Source organism: Camelina sativa, chromosome 7, assembly GCF_030686135.1.
Source record: "Camelina sativa cultivar CO46 ecotype springtype chromosome 7, ASM3068613v1".
Lineage (NCBI taxonomy): Eukaryota > Viridiplantae > Streptophyta > Magnoliopsida > Brassicales > Brassicaceae > Camelina > Camelina sativa.
Genome location: NC_141886.1, coordinates 32,687,973 through 32,709,050, shown reverse-complemented (window position 1 = coordinate 32,709,050; position 21,078 = coordinate 32,687,973). Strand labels below are relative to the sequence as shown.

The window sequence follows — 21,078 nt, the reverse complement described above, 5'->3', positions numbered from 1 at the left end:
CTCCACATGGAAAGAAAGTAATAGTACGAATAGATTCTTCTTTTTCTTTTTCTATTGGTTTTCGGGGAATATTTTTCTATTGGTTGTAACTTGTTTGGTTGTAACTAACAAGTTACAAACTTAATGATCATTATAAGAGCACGTGATTAGTTTTTATTTCATGCTAAGAAGGACTGATAATGAATACATATATAGTTTTTTTTGTAATTAAGAACACGTGATTGCTTTTTAATTCTGGTGCTCAAAATCCATACCTGGTCAGATGGGGTATTAGATAAAACTGACACAAAGGCTAATGCATTACATGATACAAATGTTGGTGGAGCAGACACAAAGGATGAAGTATTACTTGATACAATTGTTGTACATCAAACCTTAAGTAGCACTTGGTGATCATGCTGACATAGTGATTGATACAAAGCAGAGAAGATAAGGTGTTGAATCAAGAACCTTGCAGTTAGATATATCAGAGGATATGTCAAACGTCTGAAGCAGTTCTTGTACTAGTTCCGACGTTAAAAGAGGAAGTAGTACAAGAAGCTGAATTGAAGAGTTTGAGTACATAAGCTTAAGGCCGATTTGGACAAGCCAAGTGGCAGCTGCTGAGCTCGATAAACATCTTGAATGGAAGATTCAAGATGGGATCATGGAGAGAAACTTTCCTATTTGTTGTATAATAGAAAATTCCTATTTGTTGTATAATAGGAAAATTTGTGTGCAATTGTTAATCTCCCAATTCCTATTTGTTGTATAATATTTTTTTTATTTGTTGTACAATAGGAAAGTTGTCAATCCTATGGGTTTTGCAATTGATATAAATACCAAGAAGCGGTTTCATAAAGACTTGCGTGCTTCAAAGTATTCTCGAGAGATGCACACAAGATGTGTGATGTCGCCCCATCAACAAGATAGAGAGATCTTTTGATAGTTTATTCATTTAGAAAATAAAGATAGACATAGTAGTGTTAGGCAAAGTAGTGTTTGTATCATATGCAGTTGTGATTGCAATTTTGTTCTGTACTAGGTCCCGGAGATGTAGACAAAACCAAATCCCGTTAACAAAGCTCATGCGTTATTTACTTTTAAAAAATGTGTAGACACTCACCAAAAATAAGCAACGAAGATGGTCTTAGGTCTCAATTCAAAGGTTTTGGTTCTTCGTTTTTTGACAAGTGAATTTAGATTATATCTTCTGTCTAGCTATGCTAAATTAAGCTGATTTGCAACAAAAACAACTTGCATTGCTTTCCTCCTGCACTTGTCATTATTAGTTGACACTTCTTAACAAATTCTGTCAAAATTGGTTTCAAAATTCTTCAGGAAGTTTGATTCTTCAATATTAAACAATTAACAACCAACAGAATAGAACGAGGCAAAAACAAACATCATCTTTTGTAATTCTTTGTAGTTCAGTTTTAATAAAGTAAGGGGAACGGTTTGTTCCCTTGTTCACACCAAAAAAAAAAAATTTACAACCAACAGTTTTGAAAAAAAAAAAATCATAAAAAAAATGAACGGGCCTAAAAGGGACGCATAAATCGAAGACTCATATGGACAGTGTTTAAACGGATCAATAAATAAATGAGCCTAAATGGATTAGTCAATTAGTATTTGATAGACAGGGCTTGGAAGGACCGGGTATGTCCGTTTAACATCACTAAGTGAGAAGCCAAAAAACAACTCTGCAAATGAGGTTAGAAAAAAGCTAAAAATTTCAGCAACTTCGTACATGGCTTAGTCTTTGTCTAGTTTAGTAGTTTTACTTCGAATATTAATAAGGTGATAGATAAAGAATGATGTTGGGGCCTTTTGAGTAACTTGCCTGCACGATGGGATGAAATGGAATTATTTGGGTCTTTGAAATATCAACTTTGTTCTCTTCTCTCTTGGGGAAATTAATCTGTTACATGCTTTAAATCTCGGCTGGTTTGCATTGTAAGTCTGTAGAAAGTGTTTTTTTTTTTTTTTCATCAAACATTTTCTTCATTCCATCTTTCCTGATATATTACGTAAAATAAAATAAAAAAATATTTTGAACCAAGTTGCATTAAAGGAAGAACAGATTGATGTACCTCAAGACATAAACGTGTAGCATATTTAATATAGGTAACTTATCTAGGGAAAAGTATACTATCAGTATTAGCTTCTGTTATTAGTATACATCTTGCAACTATGGAGTTAAAAGAAACGTATACACCTTTCTTACGTAAACTATAAACATATACGTATACATATGTGAGATCGTGTGAGTGTGTATGTGTGTATATATATATTCCCAGAGATGATATCTGTGTAAACTATATGTGCATTAATACATACATACATATCTATATAGATTACGAGTGCCAATTCATGTTAGGAAGCTGAAACGCCTGTCTTAAAACCCCATGATCACCTAGTGACGACGTCGTATCCATAACTCCATTTGCATGAAATCCCGAACTCTGAGGAATCTCACTAAGCATTGAAACAAAAGAGACATTGTAGTTGTCATTGTTGAGATCACCTGTATGATGAAACCTTTTGCTCGATAGGAAAGATCCGAATGAAGATGATCCCGAGGCCTCGTGACCCATCCGGTACTGACCACACAACGAACGTTTGTCTGAAGAGACGACCATACCGTCGAAAAAGTGTTCCTCGTTGTTGTTGTTGTTGTTGTTGCTGTTGTTGCTGTTGTTGTTGTTGTTGTTGTTGTTATTATTGTTGTTGTCGTTGTTGTCTAGAACTGATGTGGAAGAAGAATTAGCAGATGATTTTGAGAGCATTCCTTCCATTAGATCTTCTCTTAGTAATACTCTCTCCATAGTTGGTCGTTGTGAACTATTCTTCTTATAGATCCTACATAGAACCCAATCGTCTAGCTGCAAAGTTTTGATTTGTGGTACATTAATCAACACACCAAACTATGCATATTGTATGTATAATAATAACGTCAGCTGGCATTGATTTAACGAGTAAAGTATCCTAGTTTTCCCAAAATAGATTTCGATATAAGTTTCCCACGTGAAACAATATTGTAGATTAGAATTCAATTAAAATTGTGGAAAATAACACATATTTAAATTGATGAACTACATATTTTAGGCTACTGAAACAATGTGCTAATATATTTAGGGTTATTTTAGATTTCTTATGAGGTTTTTTGCATAGTAGCTAAACATTTCATTACTCAGGAACAAAAACATTTTTCATGTGTTGAAATGGTATCTTAGAATCTATATACGGAGACTCAAATTTGATAACCCAAAAATTTCTAGTGGATGTTAAGATCGTTGTGCATACCCGTAGTGAGTTTTTCCTTGTCGTGGCTATGTCAGGTGGCTTAGGCGTGGTGCTAAGGTTACCATCGGTGAGGCGATATTCATGCATGATCCAATCTGTTTTTATCCCTTTAGGAGGTTTTCCACCGTAAAAAACAAGCGCTTTCTTGACGCCAACCTTGTGACTATTGCACGTAAATATCGGTTTATCTGTTCCAGTGGCTTTCCAATAACCGGAAGTTGCTGCTCGATTCGGCCTAACCCCATTCGGATACTTCCGGTCCCGAGGAGTAAAGAAGTACCACTCGTGCTCTCCAAAACTCGCCTTGCCTAAAATCATTCACAAATTAAATACCATCAGCCAAGTGATCATAGTTATTTACACCAAATTAATTTTAAATAGTAGTTATAGATTTCAGTGGTGTAAAATTAGTTTAGTACATTTTAATCCAAACATTAAGCATAAATTAGGAACAATATAATATAGCATATATACTTGGAAGCTCCCAAGGATCGAACTTGTAAAGATCAATCTCGGCAATGATTGAGACCGGAAGTGGAACAGAAGTAGCTTTCTTCTTAAGGTAATGAACCACTAGTTCCTCATCAGTCGGGTGAAACCGAAACCCGGGAGGGAGATGCGGATGGCCCGACCCTATGCTCGAATCCCCCATGTTTTCCATCAACTCAGTTCACGAAATCAGTCTCATGATCCTCGAGAGATTAATAAGTTGGAAGAGATCAGTATAAATCTATCGTAAGAAGAGGCGAGAAGAAATATTATAGTAGGTGTTAGGTTTGTGTGAGCATATGAGTACCGAACTGGGGTGGGTCCCTTGACGAGAAAATGACACGTGGCTAATCGTGGGGCCCAGAATCAGCGGCCAATAGGCATTAAACTTTGGAGAAAAGGCAGGTTTTTTTCGAACTGCCTTATGTCATGCCTTTCTTATGCTACACATCACGCACATACCTCTTTTTGGTATATATTTTCTTTTGTAAGATTTTATAAAAAATTATAAATTGTAGAGTTATTTCTTATATATATTTTTAGTCCAACTGATCATATTTATGATCTATTTAGGCTATTATGATTATATATATATGCGGATTTGTTAGAAATACCTACTTTAAGATACTTATTTTAAAAAATATCTTTTTTTTTTTAAACATTTTTATTTTTACATTGATAATTTTAAAAGTATTTAATATATATAACTACAGTAATCCAAAACTTTCAAATTATTTCTCGTTCCAAAGGTAATGGCGAGTTGCCCTATAAGGTATACGAGTCCAAATTATATAAGCTGTTTAACAAATGGATTCGCCATGAGTACAAACAAGTTTAAAACATTTAGCAGCATGAATTCTTATGCAGGACAGCGAATGAGTGGTCTTTTGATGATATAGGGTTAAGTTGTCGTCGGAAGGTACGGTGGCCACTGGAATCAGCTCGTTGCATGCAGCCACTACACGAGGTGTATGTACTAATATTCTTTGTCGAAGAAGAAGGACGCTATTCAGGAGATTATTGTCCTGGGTTTGCTAGGATGTTTTCTTACATTTCGGTGGACGTCACTAGGACGTGGTAATATAAAAAGATCACATGAGTTCACATTGAGGTATGCCTATAATCTTAACTAATGGGCGTCATGCTGAAGTGGTAGGGTAGGCCACTTGGCATGCCCCTTAAAACCAAAAATGCTAGGGCCTCAAAGGAATTTTAATGAAAGGATCATGGGCCTGCCTTTTGAGTCAACGATGCTATACGTATACCAGCCTGACCTAAGAGTTTGGGTTGATTGAATTGAGGTTTTGCTGAGATATGGGTTACATTAGGCTAGGGTTTTTGGCCTACAATAGTTAGATTTTTTTGTGATACTTCTTTTTGACACTATGCATGATTGACTGATTGTCATCAGAGTCTCCAAAAGACTTATTCTTTGGACGGTTCAGCGTATTCGACGAGACTAATATTCAATATGGTTGTGGGTCGGGTTATTACCGCATCTCCGCCTTGTTGAACATGGATGTGTTAACATCTTTGTTCCTTATTTATAAAGGAATTCTATCAAAATATTCTAAGGTGCCTCATAGAAATACTTTGTTATAGTTAATTATTTAAGTTTGATAAAATTTATTGTAGACTATATATTGTAATATAAATATGTTTGACCCATGCTTTTTTAAGTGAAAAATCAAAAACCTAAACACAATCTTCTAAATATATATATATATATATATATATATAATATTTGGGAACATATATAAGCCCATTGAGCCTATTATTTCAGTGAGCAATTATAATTTTATCATTGGATTTTCAATGCTAAATTTCAAAAATACCCCAATGTGCGCAAAAAGGGAATTCTATGTTATGATTTTACAAAAATACCTTTTTATATTTTGATAAATTTCAATAAATATAAGTTAATAAATATAAATATAAGGTAATTTACTTTTTTCTTTTGATTATAATACTGAATATTAATGTTAATGTTAGCATTTTAGTGGCTTTTTTCATATTGATAAAAAATTGATTAATATCTTCTATGGTAAAAGTAAATATTCAAACAATTTATGAGGATAATGAAGTTTTTTTTTAATTTACGAGGATAATGACAAAATTTACTCTCACTAATTTTTTGTCCAAAATTTTTTACTCCTCGTATATGGCTCATACTTAAGTAATACTGTTATAGTGAAGGCAGATAATGATTTAACACCAAAACATTCATATAATTAAGTATATTTTAACGTACGTTCACACAAAAACTTAACTAGAACATAAGAAAAACCGAAGTAATGAAACTATATACATCTTGCACTATAATCACTAGTTTAAAGACACGAAAAAGAGCACCATATCTCCCTTTATTTACCGCTTGGACTTTTGTAGACTCCCCAATTGCGTGTTTTGTCTCTGCATGCAGTGTTTGAGGCTAAGAGAGGGTTTCGAACAGCTTCTGGCTAAGAACGGGAGCGGTGAGTTCCTGGTTAAGATGGTGGTGGATGAGGTGATGACCAATACTTCCAAGGATGAAGAAACCGAGCTGCCTCACGTTTTCTCACGAGAGACGGAATATCAATGATCAATCTATATATAGTATTTTTTTTGTTATGGATTCACTGTTTTCGCCACTAACCAAATGTTTAAATATTAGTACGGACGATCACAAATCTGATGTGTGGAAAGCAACGACGTGAACGATGCATAAAAGTTTGTATCATGTCAACAAAATGATTTTCTATCTTTTATTTACCAATTTTCTGCTTTTGCTATAAATGTATGATTTAATTATATTAGGAATCCAATATTGTCCTCTAATTCGAGTATTAGATTCTAGATACAGTTGATCACTTTTACTTCCTTCTTCAACGAACGGGTTTTAGTATTAAAAGGAACCGAAGGAAAGGTATAACTAGCTACTACGTAAATAGTTTTTGATATAATTAAAGTATATGTGCGTCTTTGAAGGGTTTTCTCTAATCTTTCCTTCAACCTACACGAGAAAAGACAAAAAAAATGCTAGCAAGTCAAAGATAAGAATAGATTTTACTCGTTTCTTGAGGTATTTTCTTGAAGTCCATATGTTAGAAAAAGAACGTTGAATTCTTCCTTCAGTATTAGCGTGACAAGAATCATAATTTGAAGATTTTTTAAGTTTAGCGTGATTTAGAGTATACCTGTTTTTATCCAAGATTTAAAGAAAAAAGTATATATAATAAATAGAAGAAATGAGATTTTTTTTTAAATAGCCTTTATATATTTGTTTTAATTGAAGAAGTATGGTATATTTATGAAAATCAAATTAATATAAAACTGTTTATATACGAATTTCAAAATTTAAACAATTTGTTTTCTAAACTATCTTAGTTTTATATAAAAAAAAAATCACAAATAAGTTTTAGAGCGACGCGTATTTAAATTGTTTCTCTTTGGTTCAATTCACAAACCACAGCTAAAAGCCTATAACCATCATATATATATAGCAAGACACATATCTATTTATTACCAATCTAAAACCAGTTCTTCTTACACAATTATCAAAAAGATATTAAAACCAGTCTTTATCGCTAACTCACTCTTTCACTTGGCGCGCGCAATTATTTTGTTTCTTCTTTATCAATTCAAAACTGTTCGATGCAACGTTTGTTAGCACCTTCCTCAAAACTCGCACACACAACAAGATGTATAGCAAATCCAACCCTACTTTGCCCAAACCCATGTGATATTTTCATCAATCATCGTGGGATCGATACCAAGAAGAGTATTTCAGGCCTACTATATGATCATTTCACTAGCCTACGTTTGAATACTTTCTTGGATAGTAAGAGCTTAAAGCCTGGGGACAAGATTTTCGTGGAGATCGATGCGGCGATCAAAACTTGCGAGGTTGGTATTGCGGTTTTCTCTCCTCGTTACTGCGATTCTTACTTCTGTCTCCATGAACTCACATTGCTCATGGAGAACAAGAAAAGAGTCATCCCTATATTTTGGGATGTCAAGCCATCGGAACTCTGCGTTAAAGACGACGGGACACGTCCAGCTTCTGAGATCCGGAGGTTTCAATTGGCTCTTAAGGAAGCAAGATATACCGTAGGGCTCACGTTTGATACATCTACTGGGTATGCTCTTGTTTTTTTCCTCCATCATGATTTATTTATGATTTCTTAAATATACAGTTCATTTACTTACATATTTATATATTTTTCTAGCTTAAAAGAAAACTTAGGAATTTCTCTTATGAAACATTCGAATATGGATATTAGTTTATCTTTGATCACAAGTTTTTTTTTTTACGAATTTGTTAGAAATCTTAAACGCAATATAAAAATATGAATGAAAATTACGTTGACATTTCGTATTTGCAATCTTTTTCTATAAAAGCACTGGAAAGATGCTCTCATTGAAACGTTAAGCAGACCAATACAACAAGTCAACAACACTTGAAACAGTCAAACACAGTTTTTAACTGACAAATTAATTAACTAACAAATTAATTAACTAACAAGAAAAGGATATTGCAACTCATAAAATCACTTTTTTTTCTTTGCAATCAAAAGAGTGGTGGTGTTTATTGGATTTTACGCGTGACAAGTTTTATAGTAAAATAAACCCATTGGCAGCAGATTTTTGTTATTTATATATAGAGTAGAAAAATCTCTGATTAGTAAGGAATTTGAATATATTTTTTTTCTGATGGTTATACAATATGAAAATCTACAAAGAAATATTAGATAAACAGAAAAATAAAGCTTATGTCTCCTTTGCACAAAAAAAAACTTATATCTCATAGATTTTTATTTGGTAAAAATGTAAATGTGATTAATTAATTGATTTTACTAATTTATGTATTCTATTGTGTAGAGACTGGTCAAAGCTCTTGGCCATGGCATCGGATGCAGTCATGAAGAACCTCTTAGAAGTTGAAGAGAAGAAACTAATGAGCATTAACCCCACGTACAAGCACATAGTTTAGTTAGGTCAATCAATTGCTCAATAACATATAAAGCGTGTTATTTTCTCCTTCATTCTATTTAATTTAATTTGATATATATAGTAAATAAACTGAAAAGGTACTTTGTATATTTTTACATACTCATTTTTTTCCAGATAACTTCATTCTTGTAAGAAGTTGTTAGTTTTTTTTTTCCAGAAACTGGAATTTTTTTTTGTAACCTATGATCATACATAAATAAGAAAGAATTTCTAGAATGTACCCTTCCATTAGTCAAATGTCCGTGGTTTCTTTATGAAATGTTTGTTTCATAGCAAAAGAAAAAAAAAAAAAAAAAAAAAAAAAAAATCTGGTCTCTTTGGAATTTGGATGCTCTTGTATATAAATTAGTGCACAATGCTTGAAAACTAATTCAAAAGAAGAAATTATTCAACTAAAAAGTGAACATTTTGTGTAGGGCATCCAACCAAACTCGTGTATGAATCATTATGAATTAATGTCTCGCCAAAAAGTACCCTTGTTACAGACAAGTACCGTGTTAACATTATACATCTACAAGAGTGATATTGATTTCACTAACTATAGTCAAAAGATCAAATAAGGCGATCACTAAATTAGGTCTATTTTGAGCTTTTATCAAAATCATTCTTTAGTTTCTTTTTGTAAAATCGGACCTACTTTAACTCCAGTAAGGAAGAGTTAAAATTCCTAACCGTTGAGGTGGGCTCTAAATAAACACCACTTGGCCTTTACTATGTTTGCTTAACAGCTGCAAATGCATGCTTTTTATACATGTTGACTCTCTTTTTTTTTTTCTTTTTCTGGGTGTCTATGAATATATATATTATCTCTAGCCGACAAGGAAAATGAAACAAAGATAAAATCATTTAACAATTAGTAATTTATAAGAAGATGGATTAATTAGGAAAAAAAAAAAATTAGAGGAAGACGATCGAGGAGGAGCATAAACAACATAATTGAAAAGGGACCACAAAAATTAATGTAATTGGTCAGTCACTACTCTCTTCCTCCACTAATGAGATGACAAAGGAACCATGTGCCCCTCTCTCCTAAACTCTTAACTCATCCTTTGCTGTCACCGAAAGCTTCGAATCCCCCAAATCCAAAGTATTATAAACTCACTCTCTCTCTCTCTCAAGTCAACATGTCTCTCCCCTTTTATCTTCTTCGACGAAGGAAGGAGACGAAGAAGAAGAAGAAGGCTTCTTCATTGTTGTTCTCTCTCTTTCTCTCTCTCCGTAGCCAGCCACCACCGCCATGGATTCTCGGGCTATACTCGATTCGGCTTTGTTTCAACTCACTCCTACTCGCACCAGGTCTCTCTCTCTCTCTCTCTCTCTCTCTCTCTCTCACTTTCTCTCATTCGATTTGCTTTGCTTAATTGATCTTCCTTAGTTGAATTGTGTTTGGATTTTTGGTTTTTGGAAGATTCGATCTGGTGCTCTTCTGTGGGAGTAAGAAGGAGAAGCTAGCTTCTGGAATCTTCGAACCATTCGTCTCTCATCTCAAATTCGCTAGAGATCAGATCTCTAAAGGCGGTTACTCCATCTCTCTTCATCCTCCTTCTTCTCACTCTCCTTGGTTCACCAAATCCACTTTTGATCGGTAATTTTCAATTCCCCTGATATCCCCCGATTCTTCGATTTTTTTTTTTTTTTTTTTTTGTTGACAATTTCCGTATTCAGATTCGAATTATGTCAATTTTGAGAGATTAGTGATTAGAGATTAGTGATTTTGTATAGGTTTGTGAGATTTGTAAACACGCCTGCGATTATCGAGAGATTTGCGACTCTGGAGAAAGAGATCTTGCAGATTGAACATTCTATTCAAGCTAATGAAATCGCCAATGCTGCTGCTGCTGATGCTGAGCAGTTACAAACACAAGATGGTAAAGCTAATCCCATAAGGAAGTCGAACGAGTCATCCAAGGTAAACTTGAGGTTTCTCAGTTTGTTATTCAGTTACTGGTTTTTGTTTGGTAAATTGAGTGTTTATTTTTATCACTACAGAAGGGATCTGAGAATGGCAATGAGGTTGCAGGAGAGGAAACCTCAAAGTAACGTTTCTAATAACTATGGAACTTAATACAATTTCTTTTTGACGCATTCTGCCACCCATTGGATAAGTTTTTGTTGACTAATCTGTGTTTTTGTTTGTTTGTGTCATTTACCAGGATTCAGCTTCAACGTCTTCTTGAAACCCGGAGGACATTGCTTCGGAGAGAGCAAGCGATGGCTTATGCACGAGGCGTTGTTGCTGGTTATGAAATTGATAGTATCGATGATCTTATTCTATTTGCTGATGCTTTTGGAGCGTCAAGGTTAAGGTATGTAAATACTACTTCAACCAATGTCATTGGTTTCTTAACTTCCTTCCATTTGATTTGCTGTGAGATCAGTTTGAAATATTTTTGTACTTTTCATCATTACGCAGGGAAGCATGTGTAAAATACAAGGAACTATGGAAGAAGAAGCACGGAGATGGCCTTTGGATGGCGGAATTAGCAGCTGTGAAAGCGTGTGCTCCAGTGGACATGTCACTGTTGGGTTCCTCAGGGATCATACTCACCAATGAAGGTTCTGCGCTATCACTTAATGGGACAGACTCTGAAAATAAAGGTAGGTACCTTGTCGTAGTTGATCTAATTCTTTCATTATTAGATGGCGAAAAGATTTTTTTAACTAATATGAATAAGTGCTGATTTGTAGATGACAAGTCAGTTAGTTTAGAGCAACATCCTTCCGGTGTTCCAAACTTTCAAGCACCAATGGGATGGCCGAACCATATGCCTCAGTACTTCTACCCTCCTCCATACCAAGGCTATCCATACCCTCCTATGCAACCTATGCCAAATCAACACCAAGGAAACATGCCATGGCCTTCAAGGGGTAAAACTTCCAAGAAAAAAGGGAAAGGGGATTCTGATGAAGATGGGTCTAGTGAATCAAGTGAATCTAGTGAATCTGACTCGGCCAGCGATGATTCTGCTTCATCTTTGGAAGATCAAGGTAAAAGACACTCTCGTACGAGTAAAAACTCTCGTAGATCAAAGAAAAACCGGAAGAAATCATCTAAAACTGTTATCATCCGTAATATTAACTACATAACCCCCGAGGGACGAAACGGAGAAATGGAGGGAAATGAGTTTACGGACAATGGTTCCATCAAAGAGACTGTAGATGCTGCTGTTGGATTGCTCAAGGAAAAAATAGCTCATGATGGAGAAGTCTCTGGTGAAGAAAAACGAAGCAATGAGAATTGGGATTCTTTCCAGAATATCCTGATGAGGCACGACGATGGCTCAGATGTACATTCGATGGATGTCGTCAGTGAGGAGCATTCCACCCATAGAGGCGCTAGTGTGGGTGCGAATTCTAATGGCTTGCAAACAAAGAACACTGCCTCTGGTGATTCCATCATCACAACTCAGAAATATATAGAAAATGGAGGAGGAGGGAACTTTGATCATTTTGAAAGTGAGGATAGTGCGCGTAGGCTTCCAAGAACGAGGGACTCGACTGAAGAATGTATGTTAATGTTAAAGAGATCAGACATGTTTGGGGATGAAAGCAAAGACATGTATAATGCTAGGGGTGAATCGTTGGTGAAGAAGTCAGGGAGTGGAGAGGATTGGTTTACTTCTTCCAATAGGAAACCAGAAAGCAACCACGGGAGAATGTCATTTGATGACAGCATTTTGACATCTCAAGTTTCTGAGAAAAGCAAGAAACAAGAATTCGTTGATGATTCTTTCATGGTCCATTCATCATCGCTAGCTACTGATGATCTTTATGACTCTCGGTGGAGACCAGACATGGCTGCAGATATTGCTTTAGCCTCCGACATTGACAACGGTCATACGAATGAAAAGCGTGATTCATGGGAACCAAATGATCTATGTATGATTCCTGAACGCAATTCAGGAGACTCGTTGGCTAATGATTACTCGATCGACTTCTCTGCTGAAGCGAATGCAAGGCTATCCAGTAACGGAACAGCTCAGGAGAAAGAAGATAAGATCGTCTCAAGCGCTGAGAAGAAAACCACTGTGAAGAACCCAGATGCTCGTAAGTCTAGAACTCCTAGTAGAACCAGAGCTGAAACCATGTCCAAGACTGCAAAGAAACCGACATTAGTTAGCAGAACAATGGCTCAAAAGAACAAGTTTGAAAAGGTAAGAAAAGATTCTAACATTGCATTTTCTTTCTTCCGATCGAATTATGTTAATTCTTACCTAGGTTTTTGCCGGCGGTTAATCTTTGGGATTGTAGGAAGAGGAGATGCGGATGAGAATAGAGAATCTTGTTATGGAAAGGCAGAAAAGAATCGCTGAGAGATCAGCCATGACTGCATCTCGAAAAGGTTCGATCCGAGCTCCTTCGCCTCGTGAAAGGGCAACATAAGTGAGTGAAGAAAAACGGTTAATTCAGTTATAAGTTAAAACCATTGGAAACAGAACGCATTGTTTTGGTCACTTCAAAAATTCTTTTGATACATTCATAAATAAGTCAGGTGGTGGTGATACGATTATTTTGTTTATTATTTTCTCAAACTGTTTTCTGAATAGTGATTTGTAATTTGTTTGGGTAAAAAAAAGTGATTTATGAATTTGTAATTTTTTTGATTATATAAACAAAAGATAAGTGTACTTAGTCTCTTATTGCACATTCGAATATTTCAAAAAGGTTGTACTGCATGCATGTCAATCTCTTATTGCACATTGACAAAACCTAATAAGTAATAACCTATAGTATTTTGAGCATTTTTGTGATTGTTTTGTGTCTTTATCTCATAGTCCAAATGCAATCCACCAAATCAATAGAGTGGTTCATTATTATTAATGGCTTAATGTTTGAAATGATCATATTAACACATAATGACTAGTCAATATAGATGTATCTTACAGATTAGTGTGAGATGGATGCGTGATAATTCAGAAAAAGCATTAAAATAATTCTGTGGAAGCATAATTCTGATGGACAGATTAATGGGTTTTTTGTTGGGCCTATGATAAAAGATAAAATGTACTCAATTTATTAGTGCACAATAAAATCGGGTTGTAAAGATAACCCACAAGTCAACAACGCGTTTATTAGTTGATAAAGCTAATGTTTGATGCATGAATTATTTGTATATAAGTTGGATGCATGAATATAATTCCGGTTGTATTTGTAAACTTTGACTAGTACTAAGCGAAACAGCTTATAATATTTTTCCATGTAAAATCATATTAAAAAATTGTTAACTTATAAAGTTGACATATGATTTGCTTTTACGCAAACCACATGTTATAAAGATGCAACCAACAAAAATAACATAGACTATGTCTTAGCACATTTTACAAACAAAAAAATGGTATACAACAGAGGGTTGAACAAAAGTAAAAGTATTAAAATATACAGATTTTTATAATTAAAAATTGCAAAACCGTAGTTGAACAATTGCGTCATTTTATAATCAGTAGGAACTATACTTTCATTACTTGAAAGTTAAAAGTCTTTTTTGGTGGAAACAAACATTCTACAAGATTTAAATATGGATAGTGTTACAATGACAACATTACTATAATTTTATTAATCTATATTCCTTTTGAGTTTGTCTTGTTAAGAAACTTTGTAATTTCTATCTTGAAACAATGAACTTGAAATATATATGTGTGTAAGACTGTTTTGAAGAAAAATTATTTGCTTAGAGATAGTGGGTTTTATTTTAGTTTGTAAACAAGAACTTCACCGTCACTACAGCTACAAAATCTTCGAAAGAGTTATGTGATTATGTTGTTTGATGTCTTACATGTAAAACAAATTAATATTCCCTGGTTAAAATTTATTTTGCATTCAAGTTTGTTTCACTATAATCTTTTTTTAGGCATTGTGTAGTATATAGTACCCGCAGATTTGTGTAGGTTCTAAAACTAAAGCCTGGTTTGTTTTTTTGTCTGTGTTTATCATTGAACAAGATAAAATGTTTTATTTTTCTGTTACCAATTAATCAAAATAGAAAAAGGTTTAATCCTTCAAGTAAAACAGAATGGGTGTAACAATAAACCAAGATGAGATAATTAGTACTCACACAGGTAATTAACTAAAAAGGAGATATAGATTTTAGGAAAGGGGTTACAAAGATTTGCCCATAAAAAAGAGAGATTCAACATTTGTTTTCCTTTGGCTCTCTCTCTCTCTTGAGAAAGTTCCATAAGTCTCATCAGCACAAAATTGGCCTCAAGCCCTAACTAAATAGATTTGCTCTGCACGATTCTGAAATTTTTATGATTGTGATGTTTATTCTTTATCAATATCTTCTGCTGTAAGGCTTTGAACACGTCTGTAAATATTCATTTTTTTATTTTGAATTTTTCAACAGAAACACCCAAAAAAAAAAATAGTATTATATTTTATTGACATTATAAAGCCGGAGTCGCCGGCAACTCATGACAGCCGGAGGTTGTTTTGGTATCCAAACGACAATGTTGTTCGGTCGTAAATCATCAACCAAGTTGCAGGTAAAACACTTGTTCTTAATTCTTGATTGATTACATAGATAATTCACATATATCCTTGATTATATGCTATAATTTTCTTGATTGATTTTGATTATTCACATGTATATATATCCACAAAAATCATTTGATATATTCGGAAATTATTCACATATATCCTTGATTATATGCTATAATTGTCTTGATTGATTTTGATTATTCACATGTATATATATCCACAAAAATCATTTGATATATTTGGAAATTATTCATATGATTCATACAAAACTCTTAATAACTTTCTTGTCTCTAGGAGTTATGGTTATATGAACTAGTTCCAAAAACACATACCAAATTCTCATGTAGTCTTTTATAATCGTTCATGGTAGATCTTTCTTGCTCATATATACCATCATGAAAAGCTGCATCTTATGGTTTCTTGTTTGTTATGATGGTTCTTGAAACTTGAGTTAACTCTAATACTCTTATATTAAACATAAAAGAACTAACAAAATTTTCATTATAACGTTTCCAAAGTGCAAAATTTGATTCTAAATTTATTTCTTTATTTTTTTTTGTTGCAGCCTGTAAAAGGGCAAGCATCGCCTAAAGTTAGCAAGAATAGCAAGCAGGATGTTAAAACTTCTTCTTCTTCACCTAAACCTTCCTCTTCTTCACCCATATCGATTAGATCATCTAAGTCAATATTATCGGGGAGCACATCATCAAGACGTGTTTCTTCGCCTATAGGCATGCTCAAGAATGTTTCCAACAAAGAAGCTAAGAGCCCCAAGGCAAGCAGCTCACCTAAATGGACTGGTAATTTCATTCTTATGGTGGAGCTTCGCAGGAAGATCTTTACCTTTAGAGACATCATTGATCTTTCTTCTCTTGACGGTTCACCTTCCATAACCGATGTACGTAAACCACAAAGTCTTCTCCTTATTAATTGCATCAAGATGCTTTATATATATATTATGACTCACTTGCTTGTTATGCTGTGTAGATGGTGATGCATACAATGAAAGATCTCCAGAAACTTTGTCCTGAGATCATCCACAGCTCACATATCTCGGAAATTAGACGTGCAAATGTCGATAAGGTATTCAAACCATGATCCAAAATATATGTTTTCCTCTGTCCTGCTGTTTCACTTTCCTTGAAAACTGATCAAATGTCTCCCACAGGTTCTTGACCATTTCTTTAATGCTTTGAAATCCATTGGAGATTCCTGGATTGATAACCCCGAGTGGATAGCTAAATCTAAGTATTGGAGTAGCAGCGTCGGAAAGAACCAGTCTGATCGACTAGGTAACAAGAAAAACCATTTTTTAAAATATTTAAAAATGTTTTGAATTGGAAAACTCTTTAAAATGTTTTGTTTTCTTTGCAGTGGAAAAGGTGTTAGCTGCATTAGATGGATTGATTAAGATGTCTAAAGAGAGGTTTGATATGATGGAGATTGATGAAGAAGAAGAGAAGAAAGAAGCCACTAGTCCACGGACAGCTAAATCCTCGAGCAGTCGAGTTTTATCGCCATCTGATTCATTCTCCGATAGCAAATCATCATTCGATAGTAGAAACTCGTTTTGCGGGTCACCAATTACGCCAAGATCAGTTCTACCAGAACCAATGATGGGTTCACCGGGAAGAGTTGGGGACTTTGCAAACTCTGCGTCACATCTTTTGTGGAATATGAGAGTTCAAGCACTTGAGAAGCTTAGTCCTATCGATGTTAAGCGACTTGCTATACACATTTTGTCACAGAAAGAAGCTCAGGAACCAAACCAAAGCAATGTAGAAGCTGAGATTAGTGTTGTTGAAGAGTTCAAGCCAAAAACGGATGATATAGAGAGCATTGATGTGAAGATGGAGACAGAAGAATCTGTTGTTCTTGATAAAGATAAAGATATTATCATGAAGATAGCTTCACTGGATTCAACATCTGAAGCCAAACTTAATCAGACAGAAAGATCTGTAGTTGCTCCGGAACCTTTGCCACCATCGCCTCTTCCTCCACTATCTATTATTAAAACTGCATCTTTACCTTCACAGCCACCACCTCCTCCCCCTCCTCCTCCGTCACCACCACGTATTTCTGACACGGCAATACCAACGCCACCTCCTCCGCCACCAGCAGTTATGCCTTTAAAAGGCGCTGCTCCACCACCTCCCCCTCCACCGCCTCAACCTCCAAGAACTACAGTAGCCCCACCACAGCCCCCTCCGCCTCCAGGAACTGCAGCGGCACCAACACCGCCTCCTCCTCCGCCAATGCAGAACAGAGCACCACCGCCACCACCAATGCCTATGACAAACAATGGAAGATGTGGACCACCGCCTCCTCCACCTCCTATGCCTCTAGCTAATGGAGCAGGACCCCCACCGCCACCACCTCCTATGGCTAAGTCAACTGGAGCAGCAGGGCCGCCTCCGTCACCACCTCGAATGGGTATGGCGAACGGAGCAGCCGGTCCTCCACCCCCACCAGGAGCAGCAGGTCCACCGCCCCCTCCAGGAGCAGCAAGAAGCTTGCGTCCCAAGAAAGCAGCTACAAAACTGAAAAGGTCAACCCAATTAGGTAACCTTTACAGAATCCTTAAAGGGAAAGTAGAAGGGCGTGATCCTGCAGCAAAAACCGGTGGCGGAGGCGGAAGAAAAGCTGGAACTGGAAGCGCTCCAGCTGGTGGGAAACAAGGAATGGCTGATGCACTTGCTGAGATCACAAAGAAATCTGCATATTTCCTGCAAATACAAGACGATATTGCAAAGTACATGAAGTCAATCAATGAGCTGAAGATTGAGATCACTAAGTTTCAGACTAAAGACATGACTGACCTTCTTAGCTTCCACGCCCGCGTAGAATCAGTTCTTGAAAACCTAACTGATGAGTCACAGGTCAGCAACATTCAAACATCTTATTATCTTCACTTATGTATCCTCTGTTTTTGTGATTCTTGATTAGTAAAAATATTTTTAAAATTGTAGGTTCTTGCCCGATGTGAAGGGTTTCCTCAGAAGAAACTTGAGGCAATGAGAATGGCAGCTGCATTGTACAAGAAGCTTCATGGTATGATCACCGAGCTACAGAACTGGAAGATAGAAGCTCCTTTGAATCAGCTTCTAGATAAAGTCGAACGTTACTTCACAAAGGTACGTACCTAATTTTAAACCATTTCAATATCACTATGTAACATAAAGATCCAAAAATGATTTATTGATTAATTAAATAGATCAAAGGAGACATTGACACTCTTGATCGAACCAAAGATGAAGAAGCCAAGAAGTTTCAGAGCCACAACATCCACTTTGACTTTAATATACTTATTCAGATCAAGGAGACAATGGTTGATATCTCATCAAGTTGTATGGAACTTGCATTGAAGGTAACTAAAAGCTAGCAATGTTAAAACATTTTCTCCATTTCTAGCCTTTTTTCTTACTGTAGTCTTAATCAAATTTACAGGAAAAGAGAGAAGAAAAGCTTGTGTCGCCTGATGCGAAACCGAGCTTGAAGAAGGCAGTAGGTAGTGCTAAAATGCTTTGGAGGGCATTTCAGTTTGCATTCAAAGTCTATACATTTGCTGGAGGACACGACGATCGCGCTGATTCCTTAACCAGAGAGTTGGCTCATGAGATCCAAACTGATCCTGAGAACCCATGATGGTTCCATCGTTCATATCATCATCTTCACAAGTTATACTAACTACTATACTCCTTTTTGCCATTTTTAAAAAACTTAAAATATATCCAATATATTCGATACCAAATGATAAAAGATTTTATGTATATGTATAAAACTTTAACTGTTGTTTTGACTTTTGAGTTTGTAATTCCGAAGCCCCCTGAAAAAAAAATAGGATATAGAAGTTTCATGGGAGCTTGGAGATGCAGAGTCTTTTGATAGAAAGGCTCTCCATAAACCTTTGTGTTATGTAATATTGTTTTTTTGCTGTTATAAACATTTTCTTTCTTAACTTTTTTTTTGTAAACTAAATGTCTCAATCTATTTAGATGACGGCACTAGAAGGCTTAACTCTGTTTTTTCCCGACTAGACATAACATCATTAGCTATTTCACAAATTATATGTATATAAGTTTTACATCTTTACTTAGTTAACTTGTGGACAGGTCAAATTTTGTTTCATTTAATTACCCAATTTTATATTTCTGTTCACAACCAAACCAAAGAAACGTGATAAAAGCATGATCCTAAGAAACGGCAATATCGTGGTTAAACAACCACTCTCTATCTTATAACAAGGCGTCCAAGATGATGAATTATTATATAATGTATTCAAAATACATATATAGCCCTATCTTATCCATCTTTAGTCCCATATATAAAAGTTTCCATCTTGTTGCCTATTAGGTCTGCGGAACATTTATCTCAATCTATCACTCTTTGTCTCTTAAATAATGAAGGTCTCTCCTCGTTTGATCACAGCCGTTCTCCTTTTGCTTATGCTCATTGCTACAGGTTCACAATTCATATCATCATGATACATGTACATAAAAACTCATGTCAACATGACATATTTTGCGAGTAATCATCATATGGTGACTGCCGTGGTTTCCGTCGTCGTTGTATGTGCAACAGACCCTGTTGAGTGTTGATTGATGATCTATTTATATATGATCATGAATTATTCTCAAAAAATAATCAATACTAATCTTTTCTATCTCTTCCATCATCTTCTGTTTTTTTTTTTAAGAATTAGATCTCCCTGTTGTTGTTTGATTAATAGTGGCATTGTTATTCCGTAAAGAAAACCTTCATTAGTAAAGTTGTAACAAAAAAAAAAAAAATGATTGGTGAATTAAAGAAACAAGAACAAACTAAAACATTGCTTAAAAATTGAAGCATGCTGAGTGTTTCCCAAACATAGTCGCCTTCATCTCGGATTCAGGTTGGAACCGCAAAGTGGCTTCTTCATGGCACCTAAAGCCCATAAATTCTGCCCTATTTTTTCTGCAATCCGTAAGAAAAACCCGCGACCCGAAACGCACTTCCTTCTTCTCTTTGACATCTTCCGTTAAGTCTTTCCCAATCAATCCACTAATATCTTTATCAGAAACGACCGCTGAAACCCTAAGAATCTGAGCCGATTGATATTGGAGACCGCTGTATCTGATTTTACGGAGGATTCAGTTAGTTCTAAAACATGAATAAAGAAAAAAGAAAAAAAAGGGTATTTTGCTTACTTTTGTCGGGATGAAGTAGCAATAGTAAAATTCTTGTAAAACAAGGAAGCTTGAACATCTCCATTAAGACATATATATCTATCAGGAAGATTGTAAGGGACCCTTATCAACAAGTCCCACTTTGCACTAAGACGTGTCTGTGTAATATTGAGCACCGTGAAATCCATAGAGCTAATTCTATTTCCGGTCGCACCGGCGGCTGTGGGTCCAGATATCCGGGACTGAGGGGGTGTTTTTTAGATAAACTATAAGACCAGCAAGTCCACCGGAGATCAAGGCTACATACACAATAGAACAGCAGAGCTTGGGACTACAACAGTCCTTAGCTTTTTTAGTGTGCAGTTCTTTGTCGTGTTCCATTGTATGATCATTCGAAGAAAAATGAGGATATATGTTTTGGAGTGCACGAAAATTATGAGAGAGCTTGGTAATGTTAAAGATCGTAACTAATGACTTCTATACACACAATATAATACATCTCCGAGTATATATGATTAGGAAATATCTAAAGAAAAAAAAAAGGGATTAATCTTAAGATTTTGTTTTGGTCAAAGGATTAATTTAACTAATTGTAAGACCTATCCAAAATATTTGTTTATTTAAGTCACGTAAATATCTATATATATTTGAAGTATTAAATATTTAATGA

At 35.3% G+C, this 21,078-nt stretch overlaps 3 protein-coding genes and 1 pseudogene across 4 annotated transcripts; 3 read left to right on the top strand and 1 right to left on the bottom strand.

Annotated features, from left to right (window-relative positions):
• Nucleotides 1-2,116: 2,116 nt before the first annotated feature.
• LOC104703700 (NAC transcription factor 25-like) lies at nt 2,117-4,047 on the bottom strand. Its single transcript, XM_010419757.3, has 3 exons — nt 3,760-4,047; nt 3,286-3,593; nt 2,117-2,864 (listed from the first exon to the last, which is right to left on the bottom strand). The coding sequence occupies exons 1-3, from the start codon at nt 3,944-3,946 to the stop codon at nt 2,337-2,339; spliced, it is 1,023 nt and encodes a 340-aa protein (XP_010418059.1). The 5' UTR covers nt 3,947-4,047; the 3' UTR covers nt 2,117-2,336.
• Nucleotides 4,048-7,407: 3,360 nt separating this feature from the next.
• Nucleotides 7,408-8,818, top strand: LOC104705152 (putative 2' cyclic ADP-D-ribose synthase BdTIR pseudogene; annotated as a pseudogene).
• A 730-nt stretch (nt 8,819-9,548) lies between these two features.
• Nucleotides 9,549-13,398, top strand: LOC104703699 (COP1-interacting protein 7). Of its 2 annotated transcripts, none has more exons than XM_010419756.3 (8): nt 9,549-10,062; nt 10,175-10,351; nt 10,489-10,675; nt 10,756-10,802; nt 10,920-11,072; nt 11,180-11,364; nt 11,455-12,920; nt 13,018-13,398. In XM_010419756.3, the coding sequence occupies exons 1-8, from the start codon at nt 10,004-10,006 to the stop codon at nt 13,147-13,149; spliced, it is 2,406 nt and encodes an 801-aa protein (XP_010418058.1). In that variant the 5' UTR covers nt 9,549-10,003; the 3' UTR covers nt 13,150-13,398. The 2 variants fall into 2 exon arrangements, with proteins under 2 accessions (XP_010418058.1, XP_087316129.1); XM_087460003.1 differs by having other exon boundaries at nt 9,758-10,062; nt 10,759-10,802.
• A 1,670-nt stretch (nt 13,399-15,068) lies between these two features.
• LOC104703698 (uncharacterized protein At4g04980-like) lies at nt 15,069-19,201 on the top strand. The gene is made up of 8 exons (XM_010419755.3): nt 15,069-15,248; nt 15,809-16,141; nt 16,231-16,326; nt 16,412-16,535; nt 16,618-18,122; nt 18,213-18,377; nt 18,458-18,610; nt 18,691-19,201. Exons 1-8 carry the CDS (start codon nt 15,177-15,179, stop codon nt 18,886-18,888), a joined length of 2,646 nt encoding a protein of 881 aa, XP_010418057.3. The 5' UTR covers nt 15,069-15,176; the 3' UTR covers nt 18,889-19,201.
• The last annotated feature ends 1,877 nt before the right edge of the window (nt 19,202-21,078 follow it).

What these genes read in the sequence shown, in the direction of transcription:
- LOC104703700 (XM_010419757.3), bottom strand. Translation starts at nt 3,946, where the DNA reads ATGGAAAACATGGGGGATTCGAGCATAGGGTCGGGCCATCCGCATCTC. An exon ending in CGATCCTTGGGAGCTTCCAA is followed by an intron (nt 3,594 to 3,759) that starts GTATATATGCTA and finishes GAATGATTTTAG; the next exon opens with GCAAGGCGAGTTTTGGAGAG. An exon ending in CAAGGAAAAACTCACTACGG is followed by an intron (nt 2,865 to 3,285) that starts GTATGCACAACG and finishes AAAACTTTGCAG; the next exon opens with CTAGACGATTGGGTTCTATG.
- LOC104703698 (XM_010419755.3), top strand. Translation starts at nt 15,177, where the DNA reads ATGACAGCCGGAGGTTGTTTTGGTATCCAAACGACAATGTTGTTCGGT. An exon ending in AATCATCAACCAAGTTGCAG is followed by an intron (nt 15,249 to 15,808) that starts GTAAAACACTTG and finishes TTTTTGTTGCAG; the next exon opens with CCTGTAAAAGGGCAAGCATC. An exon ending in TCGAACGTTACTTCACAAAG is followed by an intron (nt 18,378 to 18,457) that starts GTACGTACCTAA and finishes TTAATTAAATAG; the next exon opens with ATCAAAGGAGACATTGACAC.
- LOC104703699 (XM_010419756.3), top strand. Translation starts at nt 10,004, where the DNA reads ATGGATTCTCGGGCTATACTCGATTCGGCTTTGTTTCAACTCACTCCT. An exon ending in TTTGGAGCGTCAAGGTTAAG is followed by an intron (nt 11,073 to 11,179) that starts GTATGTAAATAC and finishes ATCATTACGCAG; the next exon opens with GGAAGCATGTGTAAAATACA. An exon ending in AAAAGAACAAGTTTGAAAAG is followed by an intron (nt 12,921 to 13,017) that starts GTAAGAAAAGAT and finishes TTGGGATTGTAG; the next exon opens with GAAGAGGAGATGCGGATGAG.